This window comes from Pogonomyrmex barbatus, unplaced genomic scaffold, assembly GCF_055798465.1.
Source record: "Pogonomyrmex barbatus isolate J1 unplaced genomic scaffold, ASM5579846v1 scaffold16, whole genome shotgun sequence".
Lineage (NCBI taxonomy): Eukaryota > Metazoa > Arthropoda > Insecta > Hymenoptera > Formicidae > Pogonomyrmex > Pogonomyrmex barbatus.
In genome coordinates, this window is record NW_028297112.1 from 5342784 (window position 1) to 5369253 (window position 26470).

The window sequence follows — 26470 nt, forward strand, 5'->3', positions numbered from 1 at the left end:
ATTACATTCCAAATTCTGTCAAATTTATACTCACATTTAGAATATTTCATTATTATTATTACATATAGCATTAATGTTTTTTATTCTTTTAATATCTCAAAATTTTAAAGAATTTTTAAAACTAAAATGCGCAAAACTCAATAATGAATTGTAAGGAATGTTATTGTAATATCGCTAAGCTTGGCAATTTTGTTACAGAAAAAGTATTAGAATCTTCAGAATCATTCGTATTAATGGTCAAATCCGCAGGTCAAATCTCTAGATGATGAGCATCGCCTTGGCATGATCCGAAAGCAGTGGAGTGGCTTTGCTCAAGAATTTTTTACTGTTTCCGATAAGTTTGGGATTAATTTTCCGCGCGATCTTGATGTGAAGATAAAGGCTGTTTTACTGGGAGCATGTCTGCTAATAGTGAGTACTATGAAAATATTATAAGTGACTGATTATTGAAGAAAAGAAATACAAAGAAAGAAAATTGTGAAAAAAGAATATTGCATTTATATTTCTAATATTAATATAAGCATGGTTGATTGACAAATTTAATTTAAAAAAATTAAATTACGAAGAGAAATTTATATTTCTAATTCTGTTAGGTGTACAAATTAATTCTCGGTCTCTATCTTTTTTCATCGACTATAGAACCTTTTCAAATTGGAATTTTTTTCCCGCTAGATAGTCATTTTAAAATGCCATCTTTTAGCTTTAAAATGAGGTATAATACTTTATTCTATTGTGAACCTGAAAAATCAATTGTATAATGTTCGTAATGTTCGAAAAGCAACATTTGAGGCACTGTGCCTTCTTTTCGCGTTTCAACTTAAAAAAACACGGCTGTGGCGAAAGAAATGATTTGTTCGACTTTGGGTGAAAACGCTATATCATACAACACGTGTAAAAAATGGTTCTAATAGTTTCGAGAGCGAAATTTCAACCTTCAAGATGGTGAACGTCCTGGTCAATTAAAAAAAGTGGAAGACGAAGAGTTGGAGCAAATTTTGGATGAGAATTCTTGCCAAATTCAACTGGAACTTGCAAATGAACTTGGAGTGACACAGCAAGTTATTTCCTATCGCCTACAAAAGCTGGGAAGGATTCGCAAGAAATCCTGGTACGTCCCTCATAAGCTCATTCCTGAACACAAAATCAGATGCCACGATACTGTTCTCTTTATGCTCTCTTGATTCAAGAAAAAGAATTTTTTGCACAACATTATAACTTGTGATGAAAAGTGGATATTGTACGACAATCTTAAGAGGCGACAATCATGAGTCCGTTCAAGTGAGCCATCTATGAGCATAGCAAAAACGGTGTTGCTATATATATTAGTGGGGTCAGAAGAGCGTAATCCACTATGAGATGCTCCTACTTCAGATCGTTACTTCTGAGCTCTATTAACAACAATTAATCTGTGCGAATGGCGAAGAAAAAAGACCGTTTACTAGCAGAGAGAAGGCCAGTGATACTGCTGCAGAATAACACCTGGCTCTACAAAGCAAAAAAGACTATGGAAACCATCTCAGACTTAGGCTGGGAAATTCTCCCTCATGTAGTCTTCAGACTTGGTCCCTTCTGATTACCGCCTATTTCGATCCCTACAACATCACTTCACCGATTTCCAATTCAAGTCAATTCAACAGATCCAAAAAAGCTTTGATGAATTCATTGAATCAAAATCATCATTTTTCCGATCTGGAAATTCAACAATTACCTGAGAGATGGCAAAAATGTATAGAAACCGAAGAAGATTACTTTGAAAATTGAGTTAGAATTAATTTTTTCATAAGTAAATGTCAAATTTGATCAAAAAGGGCCAAGAATTAATTTGTACACCTAATAAAAGTCAAATTTTTATTCATTTGAATACAGTTTAATTTTTAATATACAGTACGTTGATGTCTATCTTTTAATGTTTTAGGACTTCATGTATTTCGAGCAGGAGGCTTGACAAATAATTGACAAAATCGATCTACTTGTTGTTCTTGCTCTTGTGAATGTGTTTCTTGCTTTTGTGAATGTGATGAATGTGATGTAATGGATTCAATAGATGCAGTTTAAATTTATTGAAGATCACACAAGAGAAGATTCGCATGTTGCGAAAAAAATTTGCTATTTTATCTTCTTCGTGAATCACGACAGAAAGCATTAAAACAATACAATGACAATGAGTGACTACACGATTATAGAATACGCTAAATTTAAAAAGTATTGTACACTGATTTTTAAAAAAAGCTATGAACATTTTTCTAACTCACTCTATTAAACATATTTTATAGTGTGTTTAATGCTTTAAAAGATATTTAATAACTTTAATAATTTTAATTAAGAAATGCAATACAAAGACGAGTCCCATATGTCCACTCCAGAGGATGGAATCTTATGAATTACGAAGTATAAGATTGTAATTATAATCATATTAATAATAGATATAATTTATATTATTAATATTTTTAGATTTAAGCTATTTTAAGATTTAATTATTACGCTATTATGCTATTTTTTAATCGTTTTAACAAATAATTTCTGTTACTTTTATACATATACATAACTTTTATACATAACTAAAAAAATGTATTTAAATATACTTAACATCGAGCTTAACACTCGCGATAATCTAACTGAATACTTGTATTCATTTGTATCGTTGATAATTGTATCACGAAAATTCGATCTCAAGAAGCTCTCTACTTTCATCTATAATCTCTTATCTATTTAAATTGTTATTCGCTGTATATTTATCTTTTTTTCTTCTAAGCCGTCTTCCTAATGTATAACAAAAAGAATATTCCTTATTCTTATACACACACACATACACACACACACACACACACACACACACATATTTTTTTTTTATCATACTTTCATATTGTCATATATCATAATTTTTATATTACATATAAATTATTAGTACAAAGATAATACTTTATAATTTTGTTAAAATTTCAAAATTGTACAATCTACATACAATTTATTTTTCAGCAAATAAGAATTCAATCTTGATCAAGTAACAATTTATTGTCTTTCATATATATATATATATATATATATGTATATATACGAAAGTATGAGATATATATATATATATATATATATATATATATATATATAAATTATAAAGTATTATCTTTGTACTAATAATTTATATGTAATATAAAAATTATGATATATGACAATACGAAAGTATGATAAAATAATATAATAATTATATATACTACATACTATATACTGTATTATTATATATAGAATATAAAAAAGTGAAATGACTGAAAATAACAACATCATATGCTATATACTATATTATTATATATGGATAAAGAAGTTTCGAGAGTAACAACATTATGTATGTACGCTGGGATAAAATAGTACTGCATTATATGTGTATGATAGTTCAGCGCCTGTTCATTGTTGTCTATGATTAGAACCAGCTCATTGTTGCCTATGATTAGAACAAATCTTTATATTAAATCTAGAAGAGTATCAAAAAATAAGAATAAATGCGTGTACTCATTCAACAGTTGCATATTGTTGTGTTTTCAGGACATAGCCAATATTCAGGAAATGTGATGGTTATATAAAAATAAAATTTATGCAAAGATTAAGTGAATGTTGGCTAAACATATTCTGATTAAATAAGTACATATATATTTAGACCGATGTGTTATATAGAAATTCGTGATATATACGCCGAGCAAAATCGTGAGCGCTTATTTTTTTTTAATTTAATTAAATAAATTTCTAATGAGAATACTAATGTTACTAGTCATGAATTCGAAATATTTCTAATGAAGATTATCACACAAAATCGTCCCTTCATATCTCCAATCTTTGTAAATTTAGGAAAACACGTTTATGGTTAATGATTTTTATATTTTTACAAATAAAAGTGCGACATATTAATTTTTTAATAAATAAAAGTGCGACACATTAATTAGTAATTATTATAATTTGATTTAATAAAATCCTAAATTTAAAATGTTTAATGTCAATGCAGTCCATTTAAATATTCTCTAATGGTCAATGGTTTCGAAGCATTTTAAAATCCGATGTAAAATCAAGAATACATTAGAAATTTTTATTTCCAACTTGCTCCTAATATTTCAGATTAAAAAATGAAGCGTTAGAATCTAAATATATAAAACGCGGGAAATGACGGTGATTTTCTCATATAGCACATGTTAGATTGCGTTCTGATATTCACTGCCAGTATTGAAAATATATAGTTCAAAAATCACGTATATTATAGATTTTCAGTATTAATTGGCAGTGAATATCGGAACGCAGCCTTAATATGATTGATGCGTTCATTTTAGGTATTCTCGAAGTTTTAATGTAATATTTATTCACTTTATTCATATCTGTATATTTTAGATTGGCACATTTGCACAATTGTTGATAACGTCGATAGCATTAACAAATCATAAAGTGAATTGCACCCAACATTTCTTGAATATAAAACATTTGTGAAATATATTGCTTCCAGAAAAATGTTTTAATCATCTTAAAATTCGAAATTCGAAATTCATATTTCAAATTGAAACATTCAATTCCAAAACCTGTGAATAATTTATTTTTCAATTAACTTATAACTTTAAAATTTATCATTATATAAATTATTAAATGGATTGTTTATCATAATAGTAAAAAGTACAAAAATACAAACAACAGACATAAATTAATAAATTGAAAACTTTAAAATTTTAAAGATGCCATCGATTAAAAAGATTATGATGGATGCCTTGACAACTTTCACAGCGATACATCAAATACAAATACGCCGAATCATCAGAATAAGGAGAATAAAACACGGAACGAGATAATGTGTATGTCTTTTTATTTTTGTGTCATTACTTGTATTCTCACCGTACATCTTGTCAAATTGGTTGGTAATACACTGTCTCTATAATATGCCGCAACGTTTGCTCGCGTGTTTTGTAGTGCGTGTTTAATATCCGTCGCGCAGATGTTCCTTCTTGGCCTTTCACATGGTAAAAAAGAGAATGAAAAAACATGAATGTCGCTCCACCATCCGCAGATTAGAAGACCGCGGAGCACCGAGAAACAGCACTCTTCGCGACCCTTGATGTTCCATGACGATCTTCCACACAACACAGACAATTTAAAAACCGTCGTCGAACGAATATTTCTTAAAACTGCGACGACTTTTTCCCTCTCTTTTCCCTTATTATCTCGTTTAATAGACAATCACGACGAATTGCAGGGGACTAAGACTAGAGCACTACTAGGTGTGTGAACGCGCGTAACTATGTATTATCGATAACAAATATGATTGCGACAAAAAAAAAAACTCAAAATAATCGCGATTATGTTGCCTCGAGAATATTTCCTGATTTTTCAAAATTATATATTAGAAACGAAAAAAGGAACAAATGAACGAAACTAAAATCGAAACGTCGAATACGTGCAAAGTGCGATGCAAGCTAATCTCTGTAAAGGTTTTCTTGTTATCACATAAATCATCTCAGTCAGAATTTTTTGGTTAATAACAGCTTAATAACAAAAAATGTCACAGATATATGAAGAAATGGATTAATAATAGAAGTAATAAAGAAATTTACAAATAAAGCAAAACAATTGATTTTTTTTCAGCCTATATTAAACAAAATTAAAGTTTGTGATTAAAAATATTGCAATTACTTTTCATATATTATGAACCAATTTCTTTTTATTAATTTATTTTATTAATTATCTCAAAATAAATGAAAAAGTAACAATAAAAAAAAGCGCGTAATAGCATAAATATGAGAGCAACTTACATCGTACTAGCGCTAATTAGGATATTTATATATAAAGACGGGTGACGCAGAAATAGCTGAAAAGCTCGATGTCGCCGGCATTAGATCGTCGTTGAATGATTCTCTAAATCATATTCATAGTGTGTATGTGTGGGTGTATGTATGTATGTATATGTATGTGTATGTGTGTATATATATATATATATATATATATATAAAATGTGTGTGTGTGTGTGTGTGTGTGTGTGTATTTATTATGTGATTTATTCTCAGAATAAAATCCTCACGCCATAGACACAGTTTTCAGCGTGACGTCACATAATACAGTGGCGTCCGACGACGGGGCTACGATGGAGAGTAAACGAATACGAAGTGTGTTGGGGGAGGAAGTGAATTTAAAGGCTGGCTTCCAGTTTGATGAGCTCAGCGATGCCGTCGTTCATCTCCTTCACAGCCTGATACTCGGTCAGACCGAGACGGCGTTTATTGGAGATGTCGTAAATGCCGCCTTCAGCTTCAGTATGCTCGCCGCGGGTGCCACGCACTTGTAGATTGTACTTGGCTGCAACTTCCTCGAGCTTGGCTTTATTCGCCGCGAGTTTCGGCACCTTAATGTGCACCGAGGCACGCACCGTCGTACCCAGATTCGTTGGACAGAACGTCAAAAAGCCGAAGCGATCGTTATGCGAGAACGGCAATCGCTTCTCGATCTCGTTCACCGCCGTCACCAAGCGTCGATATACCTGACAAATGTAAACTAATTAATATTTGAATATGTTGAAATGATTCATTGTATTGCTAAATTATATTTGATCGCAAATTTTCACAATGTATAACAAAACTTTTAAAGAAAATTCTCAAGACGTTACAAAAAAATTTATTTAAATATTTTTCGTAGACATATTATATTTTCAAATAGATATATAATTATAAAAAAGTCGAGTTTAATTTATTAAAATAAAAAAAAATACCAACCCTTTGTAATCGAAGATTTTTTTAGATCATTTACTGACAACTTGAACATATTTATTCACGAAATAGTAATAGAATAACGTATTATAAGTAATTATATTATTGAAACAATATTTGAAATAAAACTTATTTATACATATTTTTATAATTACTTGCAATCTTTTCGTGTCTCCTTAGAGAAGATAGTCAAGTGCAAAGGGTTAATATATTATATGAAAAAATTTTTATCCAAATTCAGAATTTTTATCTGTAAATAATTTACCTGTCCAAGATCACCACCCATTTGCATAGAGATGATGCGGAGATGGTCCTCCTCGTTGCACCAGACAAGGAAAGTCTTGTCGTCGTTATGGAAGATGCCACGTCCAGTAGGCCAGAAACGGCAGGCGTTTGCAGCTTGGAGGAAACGATCACCCTCCTTGAAAAGGAAGTGATCGTCGATCAGCTTCTGCTGTACTTCCTTGCTCATGCCGGTGAGCGGATAAAATGTACCCTTCAATTCACCGCCAAGACCTGACAGTGTGCTCGAAACCTTTTCCTCCATTTCCTTATATTGAGCTTCGGTCAAACACGGGTTGAATGGATATCCTTCCAAAGAGCGGCCGCATCGCACGCGAGTTGACACGATATATTCACCCTACATAACAGAAAAATTGTCAAATATTCATCATTTATATTAGAATTTTAATTACAAAATAGTTACAATAATCATTTTATTACAATTAATTATAATATTGTTATAAAATATTATTAATTATTTAATTTAATAAAATTTTATTATAATAAACGTATATAATAGTAATGACACTTATTATAATTTATGACATAAAATTTCTAGAAAGAACTTACGGTGGGATCAAGATTGCCAAAGGAGTCAACATCGCCGAAGTCTTTTGGCGGATGCTTGTCAGTTTTCGTGAAGCCGCCGTGGTAGTCATCGATGATGGGATCGAAAATCTCAGCGAAAACAGTGTAAGCTTCGGCATCGGGCGCATAGATACCAACACCGGAATCATGATTCTCCAGACCAGACTGAATAACATCCAAGAGAGTGGAGCCGAACGAGGTCTTTCGAGTCTTTAGCTGATCGAAGACCTCTTTGGTCAAGTATTTCTTCAGCAACGATTTACTGTCGGATGCGGCCAGCTTCGCGAAGCCGGACTCCAGCTTGTCCAGAACTGCTGCGTCTACCATATTGTTACCTTTTTTACTGTAACAAGATATTGACCGATTACGTTAAAAAAAATGTGAAAATTTTGCATTGCAAAACAACGAGATAATACATTAAATAAAAAGAGAGATAGGTCTTTTAGCTCAATTGAAGGACCCAGTCCAATCCGCTTGATGATCTAATTTCATTAAGAATTTGATGAAATTATTTCATTCATCTTTTCAATTTACAATTTTCACAGATTAATTTTAGAATGTCCCTAATTTCTAAAATTAACCCTTCAATTGATAGCGCCAATTATCTCGCCTTGCTTATTGCTGTGATCTCTGTAGTGCAGAACATCGAGAAGGATCAAGATGTGGCGTACGACAGTTCAGCCACAGTTGCATTCGTACAATATTGCTTAATTAAGAGTGCAAAGTATTTGGACATCTGTCGCATCTTGCTCTGAATATTTGATGGTAATCCGATTAAATCGGATCACAAGTCTGAGTCATCCCCGACAACGCGCATCGATCGTTTTTATTTTTTTTCAACGATGCAAATATTCCTCTTACACATACATCTTTCTTATATACTCGATATATTTTTATACTTCACGTAGCTTCTAATTCCTTCGGTGCAGCACATGTGTCTCTCATTTGTTGGTGCGCGGTGCACTTGTATCTGCCCGACCCTAGGACGCACAAGTTAAAAAAATTGCTCAACACGAGTGAGGGAATAGGAGTGAAATTTATGCAAATCATTTTTCTTAAGAAATTAATAATCTAAATTCAATCTTTTTAAAAATTAATATTTTTTTTTTCTCTATTCAAGAAATTAAATTCTTCAATATTCATTGCCTATTAATCATTCTACTTTTAAAAATTTTTAGAGAAAAGAACTGACATGTTTTCCAACGATTTCTCGACGAAAGTTGCGAATTTCTGCAGCGTTAGAAAAAAATGGATGTAAAAAATTGCTAAATTACACTAGTTTACGAAATATATTTTTTTATTATTTTAAAGCACTAGACAAAGCACTTCTTATAGATTTTCGTAAACAATACCGCACACATGTCAGGTTTCCACACTTAAATGAGGTTTAATATAAAAAACTTTATATATTTTTTTGCTCTATATATTTCACAAAATTTTTTATAAATAAAGATATTTTAAAATTCTGATCGTAAGTTATGAATTCATGAATGTATAAGTCATGATTGTTAATCTTCTATAAAATACATTAGTTTATTTTGATCTTATTTTTTAATTATATGAAAGAATTTTGATAGAGTTTCTAAGACTTTTGCTTTAAAATCTTTCACAACATGGCTAAAAAGTCATCAAAATAAAAATGCATTTTAAGAAAGATGAATACATTCATGACTTCTGATCAGAATTTCAAGAGATCGTCAACCTTAATAAAAAAGAATTCAAAAATATCGCAAAAAATCATTTTTTTTTTCATATTAAATTTCAATTTATTTTGGGAAATCTGAACTGAAAAAATTTGCGGCATTATTTTCAGCATTCAAAAATCTGTAAGAAATACCTTGTTTGATTCAAATTAATTTTTCGCTGTGAACTGGTGTTACTAGACTTTTGAATCCAGTCCAGGGAGGAATCGAATGTAACTCGCGGAGTGCATCCTAGGATCGAAGGCCGAATGAGCATACGTACACGTCGTCGTCATCGTCGTTGTTGTCGATGTTGTCGGTTTGTTGGACGGTTTGTTGGTCATTTTGTTGGACGGTTTGTTGGTCTTCCGTCGACTCGCATATACCCAGCGACGAGCATACGCCGCCCATCGCTCGTCGAAACACGATTATGCGCCGATCGTCACGTCGATTCGAGAACAAGAAGAGCTGTGACGATAGTCTCTAGCTCATGCGAAATCCTTTACGCGGAACAGATGGGGGACGGGCATGATGTCACGTTAAATCATCGCGTAAAAATCCTGAGAGATCAGCCTGACAAGTTCGTTAGACAGTTAAGAAAAAAATCCGAAAGCAAAAAAAAAATTGTTGACGCGCGTTTAGATATTTAGTATCTTATCAAAGTTTCCGTACGTGATATTTTCATCAAATATTAAATATATTAAATTCCTATAATTTCCTCTTCAATTTTTTTATATCCATAAAACTCCCATGAATATATCTACAACAGCACACCTACGACAATTTAAGGTATCTTATTTTAATGGAGACCAGTATATGTGAAAAGAAAAGTTTTGCTGAAGAATTTAAAAAAATTTAGCTAGATACAGATCTGAAAATAACTCTGGATCATTAAAATAATTATGTGGGACGTTCTCAACTTTGTTGCTAGAGTATAAAAAATTTTTGCAGTACTCATCATCACCTTAAATGTTTTACATAATAATTTTCATGACTCAGCAGAATTATTTTCAAATCTGTATCATCTAGCTAAAATTTTTAGATTCCTCAGCAAAACTGTACAAAAAAAAAATTAATCTTAAATCAAGATTATATATTTTCTTATATAAAAGGAGTATTACAATCTTCATATAGAAAATTTTTCTTGAGTTGTGCAATATTTGCATTCATACAAATTAAATCAATTCAAGACTAAAATTTTTAAGAAAATTGTAATATTCTTGCTTATATATGAGAATATTTTTCTTGATGTAAGATTAATTTTTTCTGTATACACAAATTATGTATATAATTAAAATATTGAAACACACCTAGAAATAACATAGAAATCTTAATACACCTACTGAGTGATAATAAAAATTTGATAATAAAGTCAGATAAAATAAGGGAGAGATGGGATGGCGAGGGGAGGGGAGGGGAGGGGGGGAGAAGTGAGAAAGAAAGAGGAGGCGGACTTTCTCATTCCGCTGGACTTCTTTCACGGATACGTACTCGTCGCCCGACGTAGTATCCTTCGAAGTACATCCGCCCATGTCGCTGCGACGACGAGGAGACTACGATGACAAAGACGACGCCCCTGACGAGCGCGAGACGGGGACAGGCGGAAATGACAAAAAGGGAGAAGGGAGAAAAAGCGCGCGATCGAGCTCGAAGAAAATCGAAGGAGCCTCGCTGGCGCTTAAAAACCACCCGTTAAACGCGCGAGATCAGTCTTTTTTTTTTTTTCTTTTTTTTTTTCTTCACGTATTCTAGAGCCTTGCACACGCGACGATTAGGCAGACCGGCGTTAATAGGATGCGAGGAGGCTTTCGGCCTCGCGCGAAACGGCGAGGGAGAGAGAAAGAGAAAGAAACGGCGGGTGTGGACGGAGGGTCGTCGTGACGACTCCTTTTCGCGGGGCGACTCCGTCCTTTCTCTTCGCCACTACCGGTGGTAGCACCGCCACTTCCCCCGCGGCGGCGAGAGCGAGGATGATCCCGATGGACCGAGACCGAGTCTTCGACGAGTTATCCCTCGGCCCGGGGCTCGAACGTCGAGGGCTCGCGGTAGGTCGCGGTAGGTCAAAGGTCGCGGCCTTTCCGTCGTATTTACTGGCCGTGCGTTTCCTCTTTCTTTCTCTCGTGCGTGCCTGCCGCTGCTGCTGCTGCCCTTCCGGCTGCCGTTGTCACTGTCGCTGGTGCTGCTGTTGTTGCCGCTGCTGCTACTATTACCCTTCCGGCTACCGTGTCTCTTCTCTCCGAGGAAAATGATCTATCGATGCACGAGGTGGTGGTGCTCGTATTAGCTCTCGCGTTAAATCCGTCGCGTTACGGCGCTCGCTCGCGACACGTTCGCGCAACCGACACACCTGGCCATTTCCCGGGAAGCGAGCGCGATTTTCCACGATGGCTTTAGAGAGGGGATGATTCTTTTAACCCTTCCAACAAGCGTGTGTTTTCACAACGGAACAATTCCTCCAGCGAGAAGAAATTCACGTAAGAGTTTCCTTTCACGAAGGAAATTTATAAGATTTGGAAAAATTAAGCACGATTTTCTTGTAAGAACGGAAATGTTGTTAAGACAATGGTATTTTTTGCAAATAATTTTGTAAAATTAAACGAGTGCAAAATTAAGCACAGCGAATAATTAACAAGATCTATAGTTATAAAATTAATGAAAGGATCAGGGGGTGATCTGATCATAAAAATGAGTTAAACATCCTCCTCCTCGTAATTTTGTCCAATCGAGCGAACCTCATCCCACTTTAATTGGAAGATGGTATAATACGCGTAATTACACACTTTGAACGTGACGAGAGACGCTCCTCCGCCGAGAGCCGGCCGTCACACCGAGTCGCACGCACTCTAATAGCCCTAACAGGCCAACTCTAATGTCATTCTAACGAAACCTCAAAGGGAAGGTAACTTGTCACAAGATCTACAACATTGGCGGAAATAAATTATGCGGGGAGGAGAGAAGGGGAGTTATTCCACTTGTTTACTCCACTAATCCCATTTCGGCTTCGTAAAAAGGCGACGTGCAACACATCCGGACTTCGTTATCTCGAGCGGGCAGGAAACGTCACGAGGGAAATCTCGGCCGGCGGGGGGGTGAAAGGTCGCTCGTTTCGTTCGCGGCGTGTCGTACGAGGAGGAGAGGGGGGGGGGGGGATCGAACGCCGGGTATCGAAAACGCGACGCAACGTGACGAAACAAAACGGAAGCTCCTCTACCACTATCACCACTACTACTAGTACTATTACTACTACTACTACCACCACCACCACTACCACCACCACCACCTTTTTCAGCAATTCCTCAGCGAGGATCACAATTACATTTCCCGTACCCTTTCTTTTCTCTTTCTCTCGATTTTCGGCCGGGCGCGCCCTTCAGCTTTCGCGACGCGGGTATAAAATATACATAAATATATATATATATATATATATGTATATATATATATATATATAATACGTGTGTAAATGTGTGTGCGGGCGTGCGTGTGTACGGTCGGTGGTGTAGTGTGCGTGTGCGAGAAACTAACTGGCTAATTTGTGCGGATATATATATCGAACTTTCCTTGAACGGTGAACAAGAATTTTGGTTAGGTGTGTGGTGTGAGATGTGAACACTACAGTCTCTACGCTATCACTAAGCAAGGAGGCGGCATTCTGCGTGCCGCGGTCTCTCTCTCTCTCTTTCTCCCTCGCTCTCTCTCCCCTTCGGCCCGTTATCCTCGTCTCCCGCGCGACTGACACGCGCCCCTCTCGCTCGCACGCTCGCGCCCGAGAGCTCCCCCTACTCTCTTCAGGGTGGGGCACGCCGCCACCGTCCGTCCAGCGGCACAGAGGATACCCGGTCGATAGCACGCACCTACACCCACACAACGGCGCACTGTGTGCGCCATCACGAGCGGGGAAATTCACGCACATGCACGCGTGTCCCGCGGATGCGTGCGTGCGTGCGTGCGTGCGTGCGCTCACCCTCGCAAATTTTCGGATCCTGAAAATTTCCATCCCCGGCTCTCCCCTGTCCCTCGCGCTCGGCCGCGCCGTGATATTATCCCCGAATACGAGCGATAATTATAATATTTAGGATGTATATTACGCTAATCGATAATATATAATGAAATCGGTATTTAATATACGGCCGCCGATGCGGTTAAAGGTCCCCGAGTAATTGTCATTTAATATCGAGTCTGCCTAATGAGCGGTGCGTACATAGGAACGGCTCGATTTACTAGTCGATTTTATTATTAGTTTCACGATGGTTCGACATCGTTACCGGTCACGCCATGAGGGTTGGGAAACGAGAGAAATTAATTTTTAGATTCAATACCTCTCGCTCAAGAAATCATTGTTTTAGAGCGCCTGCATAATAAGAACTTTTAAGATTTAAGTATTAGAACTACGAGGACTACAAGGGAGCGAGCATTATTAAATAAAATGGAAATGAAAGCTTGAAGACACCACGTTTTCACTGAGAGGATAAGGAGATAATGTCTCTTTCAGGAGAAACGTGCAATGTCTCGCGCTACAAATATCTCGTCGCTTACAAATATCTCGATGTCGAATTGGAGCGGGAAAATGTCAGCGGGTGATATTTCGGTGATTTAAACGTGGCTAGTCGAGCGCGATGGCGAAGTCGCATATTAGTACGGTTGCTGCAATCGTATTCGTGAAATCGATAACATCGCTAGAACGGAGGCTCAAACCTCGATGGACGATGTTTACGCGTAACTTGAGGACCTCCGGCGGCGTGAACAATCTTGGACAAGTATATGCAAATCTGATTACGCGACGACACTAATATACATAATGTCTCAATTGTTAATGACACTTACAGATGTCTTGATTTTTCTCTATGTGTATGTGTGTTAAATTTACTTTTATTCGAATATACACACGTCTTCGAGTCTGAAACTATATGATTCTTTACCTGCAAAATCCGGCAATAGAAGTTGACAATTTTTTCACACTTGTTAAAAAGAACTGATAAAATTTAATAAATAATTATTATTTATGAGTCAAGTACTGAAAAATTAATATTTTACATAAAAATTGTTATACTTCACGACTCCTGGCAGTCTTTCATAAAAATTTTTCATTATTCTATTGAGTAATTTTTCGATTTTTTGTACTTGCTGTTTGAAACGAGACTATCTCAAAGAAGAAAATAAGAAAAATAAATAAATCCTCTTCAATTAAAAAATAACGTACAGCAGCGAGTACAAGTATTAAATCAAATCTTGCTAAATCATAAAAAAATTTTTATAAAAAAAATTGTAAGTTGTTAAATGTAGAGATGTATTTGTCTCCAGAATCTTTTTTTATTTTTAGAACGTAATTTTCGTCGCAAGAAAGTGGCACCGTTGAAAGATTATATTTCTGTAACTTCCAATCTTACCAAATCCGAAAAAAGTTGATCCAATTTCCGGATCTTATATATGAATTCATCCGGATATCCGGATGGTCCCCGCGGTCTCAGGTCCCAATGCGACTACACGGTACTGCCGAACAGTGCGTGGTGGGTGGCAAAATTGTCGATTACAGACCGGATGGACGGCAATAGAGGTGTGACAGACCGTAAGATATCATTTCGTTCAATCAGCTGTGCATACGCCAGTGGATCGTGGCTTTTATGCTCCTCCAAATACGAAACTTTGCGACTTTCGCCTTATCACTGCACTGTTCGATGATTACCCCGCGTAACAGCCACCAAATCGTTTTCTGATCGCAGCTTATTAAAAAGCTTAAAGCCAACATGTGAGTCTGATATTGACTTATCTAACAGAAATAAATAAGATAATATCGTAATCACATTTAATTAAGAGCAAACATTTTACATTTTTAATTGAAAACTTTTATCATATTTCTTAATCTATACTCGTTCCTCCTTAAATGTACCCATTTGATTTTGGTATCTAATCTGTTATAATTTTACTATATATATATATATATATATTATTTAATTATATATTTATTTATAATTATATAAATTTCTTAGTTATAAGGATGTATAATACATCACTTTAAATAGTACATTTAGCCTCGTAGACACAATTTAACTAGACTATATTAAAATGGGCTAATTCTCCGTCTATTCATTTGCACAAACGTGTTATTCTACGAAATTATCATCGTTATTGTAGCCGGAAGCGAGAGGCGGCGATTCAAAAGACTCGTTACTACACCTCGCGTCCACCACTTCAACCACTGCCTGCCTCTTCAACCTCGCAGAGGATATTCAAAAGCACTCGTGAGGGCTTATGAAAGAGCGGCCAAAATGTCGTCGACATGAAGAAGGCAACCGCGATGCAAATTTAATACGACATGCAATCTTGGTCAAAACGTGTATATGATCATCATCATTGCAGAAGATTTCAGAATTAATTATCTTCCACGATAAGTCAACTAATAGCATTAATATTATACATTATTATTTAACTTATATTAATTTAAAATATATATATATATATATATTTTTTTTTTTATTTATACGCAATATTTTTCACGTGTAAACTCTGCAAATAAATTTAAAGATTTAAAGTTTTTTTTCGGGGAATTTTTCTACCTTTATCTTGTTATTTCAAAAGAAATGATATAACTTATCGAGAAACACATGTGATTGCGATCTCGAGTTCTCAGATCACATTTCTCGCGTATCTCCGGACGCGATAAAATTATCACGACACCGGGTATTCGATGGCACGAGCGATTCGTCGATGCATTTTTAATGATCACGATCTAAGATAATGATAACGATAAATTTTCGCCGAGACGATACGTTACGCGACAGTCCTCCGCAACCTTGTTTTAATCTCATCTTTTCGTTTATCACAACCGTCTATCTTACGTAATGATTTATTTCGTCTCGTCAGAGCAAGGAGTCAATATTTAAACTTCGCAAAGTGACATCTTGACGCAATTATTAAACATCACTCCGTTGCAATATACTTTTATCGCATGATTACCCTTCGTAAGCGATTGTATAAATTTTCATTATGATCGTAAATGAGATACAGAAATATCCCGAATCTTTTCGATCATTTTCTTAAATTATTATAAATATCAATATCCAAATAAAGAAATATTAATACAATATTATACTAATATAATCTTTTTACAATAATAATAATAATAATAATAATAATCAATAAGATATATAATAGATTAATATATCTTTTTAAATATTAATAAAATCTTTGCCATAAAAAATAATCATTCAAATAATTTGTTTCTAAATTCCGCAATTTTTATAATCTTGAGGAGCTTCTCTTTCCTTTATGTATATCTTCTTTACTTTATGTATATGTACGTGTGTGATATTATTTAATTGCATATCATTATTTAATCTTCGACGAGTAATATATAAGTAACTTTTTATATAATTAATAAATGAAAATTATTATTTTCCAATTGTTGACGATTAGAAAAAAATCGGAAAAAAAAAAGACTAAAAAGTTGAAATAAACAACAAGTAACACAAGATGTTACTTATATCTGTTAACTGGTCGTTGTTATTTATATTATGATATACAAATCTCACAGGCTGGCTGGTGTTTGCAACATAATATTTGTGCAGAGCATTAAGATGATAGAATTGTTGCGCTGATGAGTCGTAATATCAATCGTAACACATTTACTGCACCATGTTTACTCTACGCAAAAATCTAAACTCGAGTACGTACTGATCATTCGATCACATTATTAGCGCCATATCAAAACAGGATTTCCGGTAGCAATATTTTAAATGAACTTCATAAATTTCACTGGTAATTCATTCTCTAGTTAATTGACGATTTATTATTGTATTTTTTGAACGTTTCGCTCTTTTCGGAAAATTTATTCGCGTTCGATATTCTTCTCCGACGTATAAATATAAAATTACCGGCTCTTCATATTTAATATTTCTTAGGCAAAAAGGATTATTTCCCGTCGTTGAATTATTTTCGCGTTGCGACGTATGCCGACGAGTCCAGTCGGCGGATGCGAGCGTTTCAGGCCAGTTCTGCTCAATTCCGCGAAGGAATGAAGCTGAATTATTGCAGATTCCACCAAACAGGCGCATGTTCGTTCGTTCCTTCCGCGATAACCTGCCTACGCGATGACGCATAGCATAGAACCCCGTGAAATTATGTCGGCCGAACATGCACGAATTAACGCGCCATTTGCGCACCGCTTGGATCTGCTTTGCATAATCCTCTCGCTTAAGCTTAACGTTCGTTCGGAGCTAATACTAGAAGGCAAAGGAAATATATATATATATAAGAGGACAAAAACAAATATGCGAATAACTCCTTGTAACACTCTAAAGCATTTTTTAATACAACGCGTTTATTCATAACGAGTATGAGAGATATCTTGAGAGTGATTCCAGATATTCTTCCAGAACGAATTATTGAACACATTCCAACAGATTCCAACAGTTGCAAAGTGATTAAGCGAGTTGATCAGTGAGTGCTTAATGGCCAAATCAAGTCTACGAATTTGATCTTTAGAGTATTACATGACTTTTCATGATTTTTCTTACTTCTATAATTTGTCTTTCTCTTGTTGAAATCGTTTTTTTTTCTTTATCCTTTGGATATAAAAATCACGAGAATATTTTTAATAGAAAAGCATCGTTAAATACGTTCTTTATCTAAAAATCATTCTCATCTTATGAATTCGATTATATTTCACGAAAATGAAAATTGTTTTATTATAAAAAAAGCTAAGTTTAAAACTCGATTGCACTAGTACTGTACATTTCAGGCAGAATTACCTCTCTTTCTTTTCCACAAGAAATTTTTTATCGGAAAATATCATCCCAGCTGGGATTTAAATCGGAAAACCTTTTTAAAATGTATTTCTGAATCTTCGCGCAGGAATTTCATAAACTTAAAAGTTGATTTGATCAGAAATAAATATTAAATAAGTCAATTTTGCAAGCGAAATCTCTCTACGTGCTAGACTACGGTCTGCTTGCAAAAAAATCTGGGAGAAAAAGCTTTATCGCGACTTGTTCTTATTTTTAGAACTCCACCTCCGCGAGATTGCGTTCGCACGTTGTTACGCAATGGCACTTGCGAGCGGAGGTCTTTTTCTCTATCGAGGTGAAAGAAAATAAATTGGTGCTTCTATGAGAGAGAAACGAGATACGCGTCTCGTTGTCATATCGATTATGCGTGCGTGAACGTTGAACATTAATGAAAAATTAATTGCGCGATCAATACGAGACAAATCTATGAGATTGCCTGACGTCACACGAATCAGTCATTAACTCGACTTTTCTTTCCCTTCTTGACAGGGTGTCCATGACCTGATACGCAACCCCTTCCGTACTCATTGAAATCAGAGTCAAACATTTTCTCGCGAAAATTCGCAGCGGGGGTGTTAACTTTCTATGCAAATGGAACTTGCATTTAGCCAAAAATATAATAAAATGAAATTAAATTAGATTTGTTAATTTTGTGCCCATTTCTGCTAATGTAGATTAATATTTATCTCGGTTTAATTTATCACTTTATTTTTCTCTAATTCTTAGAATTAAGAAAAAAGTAAATTAAAGCAAGATTAAAATTAATCTACGTTAGTAGAAATGAACATTAGTCATCGAGATTATAAAACGAAATAATTTTACGAGTATATACAAGTTAAGATAAAAAAAGATTTAAATTTTTAGTAAGCTTAAAAAATAAATCTTGAGTCAAATTCTGATCAATTTTTTCAAAAAAAAAAAAAAAAATAAATAAATAAATAAATAAAAATTAAAAAAAATATTTACATCTTCATTAGAAAATTAATTATGCCGAATGCAAATTCCCGATTGCTGTGAGCTCATCCTTCAGGAAGGAAGAAGGCATCTCTTTCTCGCGATTCTCTTGGATCCTGCAAGAGATGCATTTATTGATCCATGCACTTGCGCATCCGAATCTCGATAACATCGCGCTATCTGTCGACGACTCGTTGCAACTTGACAACTCATTCGGTAAGCGACCCATTTTTATCTCGATCGACAATTCCATAAATATGCTCAATTTTTTAATAATGAAAAAAGAGATGCAATTATTTTAACAAAATGCAGAGAAAAAATGCAATTTATCCATCAAAACCTTCCGCGAAAAAAAAAAAATGTAAATAAATGTCAGGATAGAAAATAATGGTAAAACACAAATATGATTCTTATTAAAAATATAAAAATAAATTATAGATATGTATGTAATTATAGATATGTATGTAAATGAAGAAGCAGTATTCTTGAGTCATGTTTTTTATCGTACATAAATATTTTCAGACTCTAATACTTCGAAAAAATATATATTATATAATAATATATATCTTTCCAATTAAAAAATATAAAATATTTTTTCTTAATAATATGTAATATTCTTCAATTCTTCAATTGTTTTTTCCATATTTTAAATCTGATTTTTTTCTACCGAGATGGTCGAATATAATTTTTACGATTCAATGTTAAAAACGACGAAATAATGACGGTCTAACAGAAAACAGTTGGCAGACGTCGTGTGACCATTATGCAATATGGAAACCTGGCATCCTAAATCCGGCGAGTACACATTGAGCAAAGCACAAATTGAGATCGTAAACAACACAGGCTTTTGCTGGCCACAAACAAATCAATTTATTTCTGGATAGACGCGCCCCTTTCCGTTGGAGATCGTATCCGTTGTACTTGAATGAAGTGCAAGTCGTGACATTGTAAAATAAAATAAAATAAAAAAATAAAAAAAAAAACGAGATAGAAAACATAATTGCTCTAATCTTTTAAACAATTGTTCTTCTCAAGGAACGGGAGAACTTGTCTAGATAGCACTAAAAAACAATTATCTGCGTGAAATCTCAAAAACTGGATTTATTGTATCGATTAAAAAATTGAATTTTATCTATTACATATAATTTGAGTTGAAGACAGTCGCAAATCTCACTATCAGCCTGCTGAACGGATTTTAATTCTCTATAGATTCCGCTGTGATAAGGTCAAGGCCACACTTGATACGTAAAGCTAAAGACGAAATGAATCGTTATGAATTATTCGAAGACTTTATAGTCCGACAATTTTGTAGTTACCAATTTTCCCTGTGACACGTTTAGCCCATTCGCCTTTACTTCTATAAAAAAATATCAATAAAAAAGATTGATAAAATAACGAAATTAGTAATTCACTGATTAGTTTCTCCGATTAATAATTGTACCTATTAATCGATATTATTTCGCTGACACAGCAGCATGTAATTAATAACATTCTTCATTTTCTTAACTTTTTGTTCGTTCTCATTATGTCATAACAAAACATCTGGTAAGCATTGCACTTAATCCGACAAGTGCAAGTAAAGTAAAATACTTTAAAGTTCATACCAGTAATTATTTTTATTCGTCCAATTAAAACTTCTGAATTTTTGAATTTTTGACAGGTGACTTATAATTGCTGAGCTGAAGTTATGATATTCTATGTGTCGACTTTCCGTGTAATAATAAACGTGATGACATTTATCGTGTCTAATTTCACGAGCCGGAATATTATCGTCGACTCCCGAATAATTTCCCCGACAGGTGTTTGTCCTTATGGTATCTTGTATCTGTAATCTATATTACGTCAGCGGGAAGATATTAAAAATGCATTAGTACGGGTCAAGTCGCGAGGCATTATAAATAAACGCTTTAACGCGAAATTATATTTTTATACTGATAAAGTGTATTATATTTATGCATAAACGTTACCGTAAGACTCAGATTATTCTAAGCATAAACTGATTTAATAATCAAAATAACATATATTAAATAATATAACTCATATTTTAATTAAAAAATAATTATATATAATACTGGATAAGTAATAAAAAAAAATATATATATATAAAATCTAAGAGAAAGACTTTCATATTTTATTTTCTATTCTGTAAAAAAAAAAACAAATGATACGAGTTATCTAATTTCCGATATCGATTGAGGTCGAAAAATGAAACGTTCAGTGTGTGATATCACGTATCAGTATCTATGATTATGATTCATACAGAGTGTACCAACGCATTAACCGGCTGCTAATTAAATCGGGGAAATTAAAGTTGAAGACAAAAAAAAGGAAATCGCGGCGAGAACTTTTTTTCTAATTAAATTTGTTTTAAAATTTTATCACGTACTCACGAAACGGATTTTTTTTTTACGCTTCTCGTTGAGCACTTTGTAGGCGTGTGACAGCGTGTCAGGTAGAAGTCAGTAATGCTCGGATAGGAAGTGAGCCACATCTGGCCTTAAAGAATCGAGAAACACGTCACTCGATAATGCGCTTGCCTACAACTCGTGCCTTATTGCACGTGGCACATGCAATAGGTAAAGAATGTTGCAAACATTTCTTTTTTTCTCAGATTGTTGCAGAATATCATATTATTGCGTTATATGCATTTAAATATGTAAATACTACTAGTAAAATGTAAAAAACAGAATACGCTTACAGCTTTGAAATAAGTCTTCACATGTCATGCACATCAATTTCTACATTCATCGAGATAAATAACATTTATTTAATGTTATTCGGAATTATAATTAAATTTATTTTAAAAAGTTTATAATAATATATGAGATTATACAATATATATATTGTACAATTTTACATATTATATAAGCTTTTCAAAATAAATTTAAATTATAAAGATAAATGTAAATCTTAATTCATTTTAAATTAAATTCTTAACTTTAAATTTTATTTGCCAGCGCCATAATCATAAAAGGATTTTATTATTTTTTTACATTTTTATTTTTATAGTATATCAATAACAATATGTTATTATATCCAATAGATGTTCACACAATAGAGTTTCATGTCATACGACTACGTTTGTAAATCTCGTATAGAATTACTCAAAGGAACGCGGTCGATCGATGAGGAAGATCGATCCAATAGTCATTTCTGGACATTAATAGACCTTATATCAGACTATATACTTCATAGACGTTTTCAATTATTTCAATTATATATGCACGTAGTATCATTATTTTAATGTGCAGAGTTTTTAATATTCTGCAAGATCAAAATCCCTGTAATTTTATAATTTATAATTATTATATATATAATTTATAATTTATAATTTATAATTTAAACTATATTAATCTACAATTAATAATTGAATTTTATACTCGAAATTGAGCTACATACTTTTAATTTAAAAAATTATAAGCCTTTGTAGCTTCGTCATTTTTATTAAAATTCCTATAACTTTTTAAATTACATTTGATCCTAATTATTAATTTATAATTAATAATTTAATTGTATACTCAAAATTGAGTTGTATATTTTTAATATGAGAAATTGCATATTTTTTAGCGCATACAACTTTTGTATTTTTTTATTAATACGAGACACTCTGCATAACAGTTTGTGATTCATCAATCACGAACATCTGTGGACTTACATAATTGCCTCACCAGTCGTTTCTGCGCGGATTTACGGGCGGTTTGATCTGTCAATGCACTTTCGAGCGGAAATTCATCGCAACGCGCCTAACAATTTGCATGTTCGATCAGCGTACCGAACGATCGAAATTGAACAACGAGATGCCGAGACTGATATCGATCATGAAACGGAAGTGGGAGGCGCTGTGATTAAAGGTATATTCTGTGCAAGACAAGCTAAGAGATAAGAAATCCGCATTATCAAGTCGAAATCTCTTTTTAAAATCTAGGAGAAGAAATCTCGAAGAGAAAAACTTCTCTTGTCGCGAATTTTTAGCCGAGAATTATCCTAGATAATAACGAAACATAATATAAACAATCAGCATTTTTGTAATTTGATAATATATTTTAATATCAATATATATATTGTTTCATTAACGGCCAATGTCGCTTAAGTGCCACGACTTATTTTAGTCGTAAACGATTGATGTAACGCATAGTTTGTTTAACGACTGCGAGCTGCCTTCGTATAAATGTTTGCGCGTCGCTAATTCATAACATTAGCCACGATGGGTCGTTGGCGAGAAGTCGAGTTAATCGCCAGCATTACGTCGCAAAACGTGTCACCCTCGAATAATCAGACATATAATAAATATCGCACAGCGCTACATAAAAAAAAAATATATAATGCCACACGTATGTTGCGTAAAAATAAAACAAGTATAAGAACTGAAGCATAGCAAAACAAAACTTAAAATATAAAATATATATGTATAGATATAAAATTTTTAATAAAATATTTGTATATTTATGCAATTGAAATTATATGTAAATATGTAAAATTATATAAATAATAAAAGTTTTGGCGAAAGAGATATGTTCGCATAATCGATCAAATATTGGCAAATATTAAATTAGGCCAATTGTCTATAAAAGATTCACGAATTATCATTACGATCACAGTCATGTCATATAACAGTCATGCATGTTCATCGTATCTAAATCACGTCATTTCTTTGAATTATGCTTGCAGCAAATGGCTCTCAGAGTCCAGTCACCGCGCGATGACACGAGAGCAATCGTCCTGTGCTATCATTACCAGTAAATCATCAAGAAACAATAGCATCGTGATTACCCAGCCACTGAGAGAGATCGGGAGTTTCAATAAAACACGTTACGCAATTCGTCGGATTTCGCGTTAGGCTTATCAGAAGCTGAACGATGGTGGAATGCAGAGATGTAAGGTTCAAATATACAGGGTGGCTTGAAACCGTTGCATCATTTCCGTCAATTTCCAGTCTCATTTAATTACATTAATTCACATTTTCACGAATATATAAGGACGTCCGATTAAAAAAAAATTTCATACAAGATTCTGCGCGCGATGGCAGAAACAGGAATAAATATTAAATTGTGAAAATAGAAATTAGGAATAAAAATTAAATATAATACACAATAGACACAAGTATAAAATATATTTTATCATTTCTAAAATATATTTTTTCATTTCTAAAATTTTCTCCATTGCGCGCAGAGCCTAATCTTTCGTAATATTTTGGGGGGGAAAAAAAAAGAGAATTTCTCTTGATGTATCGAAATGAGATAGATATAATATAGGGATGTGGCCGATGTCGCATCTTATTGATTGTCATCCTTATCCTATTATATAAACGCCTTTACCCGAATTTCATCTCGACTCGAGCTGTTACCAAGCGACAATCTCAAACGGGTCAATCTCGCCGCTAAAAAACTCGGAGAAAAAATCTTGAGATTCGAGAAATGATGCAATTACAAACGTCATAATTACGAGATCGAAATCGATACAATCTCGGCGAGTTTGCATTCTCGGTGCCGCGAAAAGAAGACATAAAAAAGTGGAGGGGGAAGGGGAAGAAGAAAGATTGACCGTCACATTTTTCGATAAACGAATAATCATCTCATGCTTGACGGTATCAGATTTCGATCTTCGGACAATCGAGTATCCTAACCTCGACATCCTAATTCCAAAGGACACGTCACGATCCAGACGCCCGCCGAGCGGAACGCGCCGATAAAACCGGTACGCGGAACACAATAACTCGCTTGTCTTTTTTCTTCCCCATCGTCCGTGAACAGAGAAATTTTACGATCCCGAGTTGAAAACCGTGCGGTGATTCAGAGTAAGATATCAAGAGATGTAACGGAATCGTTTGCGAAGTTCAGATTTTTATTTCGAATCGATCGGTCGGAATTCACTCTTCGAGATCTCTGAAATTCCCGGATGTGTGACGTAACGACGGCCGAGTGGGATCGGCCGCACCGGCGATCCCCGGCAAGTCTCACCTGGCAAAGCACGAGCGACGAGAGGCGACGATGAGAGATCGTAGGACAATCGGGTGGCGCACCTTGATCCAGACAGATGCAGATATGCACGCTGCGCGAGTCGGAAACGAAGTGGCGCGACGCAGCGCGCCGCGGAACCGCTCGCCGTCGCGAGTGCCTCTCCTCCCGTGTCGGCCAATCACCGCGCCAAACGCGAGCCCCACCAACTCTCGCCCGCCAGTGTCCGGTTCCGCCGTTCCGCTATTTCGGCGGAAAAAAGTTTTCCTGCGGTTGCTACCTGGACCTCTTTCACCGTGGAATCATAAATTCGACGAAAACGTGCCGCACTCCTGACTCGCACGAGTAATAGAATGATCATGATTCGTCCTTCATTTTTTACTTTCCTCGTGCGTGCCGATCTTCAATTCTATCCATTTCTTTTATTTGTGTTTATTTATGTAATTTTCTGCACGTGAAATAAAATGGGAGTAAAAAGATGGAGAAATGAAAATCGAGGGACAAACGAAAGGAAGATTAAAATAATAAATAATGAATACTTTCTGAAAAATAGCATAAATATTCTTAGAATATATGCAATGGGATATACAAATATATTTTTCACATGTTTGAAAAATTAAATTATTGTATTATTTACAATTTTGATATTTTTATATTTATAAATTTAAACAGTATCGAGCTTACCCAGCTTGACTTATACATGCTTCCATTTTATCTCTTTTATTTTATCAAGCTTGAATCGCTTTAAATTACATTTGTTTAAAATTTTTTTGACATTATAAATGTATTAGTAAGATTTTTATTGAAAATCACATACAATCACACATGAATACAGAATTTTTTTATTTAGAATAAAATACAAATGTGTTAATATATAAAATCACAGCGGTAAAAAAAAGAAGAGAAAATTAATGACATTAATTTTAACAACGGAATGCGGAATTGAATCGTAAAAGAAAATTGACTTCAAATTTTTCTTCACAGATATGACTAACAAAATATTTAGAAATATATAATAAAAAAAATATGGAAGTACATTTGATGCTAAATAGCACATCCGTGAAACGTATTACACGCTAAGAATAAACATTTTTCGCTCAATATCTCGGAATGTCAACGATACCTTGAAAAGATCTTTGTTCTTTATCGTCGATTGCAAGATAAATCGACACTCTTTGGCACGTATCAAGGCCAAGGTCTGGCTTCGCGATCATAAAGGTAACCAACTATGAATTTACGAGTTCCGTCTCATTAGACACACTAGCTTAATTTTTTTCTAACTGATTACAGGGCTTCGGCGAGATCACGTTATATCTTTAGAATTACATAACCCAGTTCTTATTTTTATTTCGCAAATCCATTTATAAGAAGGCCGCGTAAGAATAATTTAATTATTGCCGCTTTTTCGCGATGCTGATTTTCTCGTTTTGCTTGTTTCGTCGCTCGCTGCGAGAATAATTGTCAGCACGAAGACTGTGCATTTTGTTTGGTTCGTATATTTTTTGCATGTG

The 26470-nt window shown here is 34.3% G+C and overlaps 2 protein-coding genes and 1 long non-coding RNA gene across 17 annotated transcripts in view; 2 read left to right on the forward strand and 1 right to left on the reverse strand.

Moving 5' to 3' along the window:
* Nucleotides 1-5738, forward strand: part of LOC105430859 (phospholipid scramblase 1) — a 23094-nt gene extending 17356 nt beyond the window's left edge. For all 9 annotated transcript variants that reach the window (XM_011644601.2, XM_089074005.1, XM_089074006.1 and 6 more), the window contains 2 exons: nt 250-411; nt 1916-5738. In XM_011644601.2, the coding sequence (XP_011642903.2) occupies nt 250-411; nt 1916-1945 (192 nt within the window). In that variant the 3' untranslated portion in view covers nt 1946-5738. The remainder of the gene's footprint in view (nt 1-249; nt 412-1915) is intronic.
* Argk1 (Arginine kinase 1) lies at nt 4812-25124 on the reverse strand. 7 transcript variants are annotated; one of them, XM_089074003.1, is made up of 7 exons: nt 12794-12968; nt 12599-12645; nt 10763-11521; nt 9555-9844; nt 7572-7932; nt 6985-7359; nt 4812-6493 (listed from the first exon to the last, which is right to left on the reverse strand). In XM_089074003.1, exons 4-7 carry the CDS (start codon nt 9680-9682, stop codon nt 6146-6148), a joined length of 1212 nt encoding a protein of 403 aa, XP_088930129.1. In that variant the 5' UTR covers nt 9683-9844; nt 10763-11521; nt 12599-12645; nt 12794-12968; the 3' UTR covers nt 4812-6145. The 7 variants fall into 7 exon arrangements, with proteins under 7 accessions (XP_088930129.1, XP_088930128.1, XP_088930125.1 ...); XM_089074002.1 differs by lacking the exon at nt 12599-12645; XM_089073999.1 differs by having other exon boundaries at nt 12599-12968.
* LOC148937141 (uncharacterized) overlaps nt 22569-26470 on the forward strand; it is an 8430-nt gene continuing 4528 nt past the window's right edge. The window contains exons 1-2 of the long non-coding RNA XR_016138638.1: nt 22569-22856; nt 23674-23879. This is a non-coding gene — a long non-coding RNA (uncharacterized LOC148937141). The remainder of the gene's footprint in view (nt 22857-23673; nt 23880-26470) is intronic.

Coding starts and splice junctions, on each gene's coding strand:
- Argk1 (XM_089074002.1), bottom strand. CDS start 9,682: ATGGGCGGCGTATGCTCGTCGCTGGGTATATGCGAGTCGACGGAAGAC. Junction 7,933..9,554: donor AACGACGATGACGACGACGT/GTACGTATGCTC, acceptor ATCTTGTTACAG/TAAAAAAGGTAACAATATGG. Junction 7,360..7,571: donor TTGGCAATCTTGATCCCACC/GTAAGTTCTTTC, acceptor TCTGTTATGTAG/GGTGAATATATCGTGTCAAC.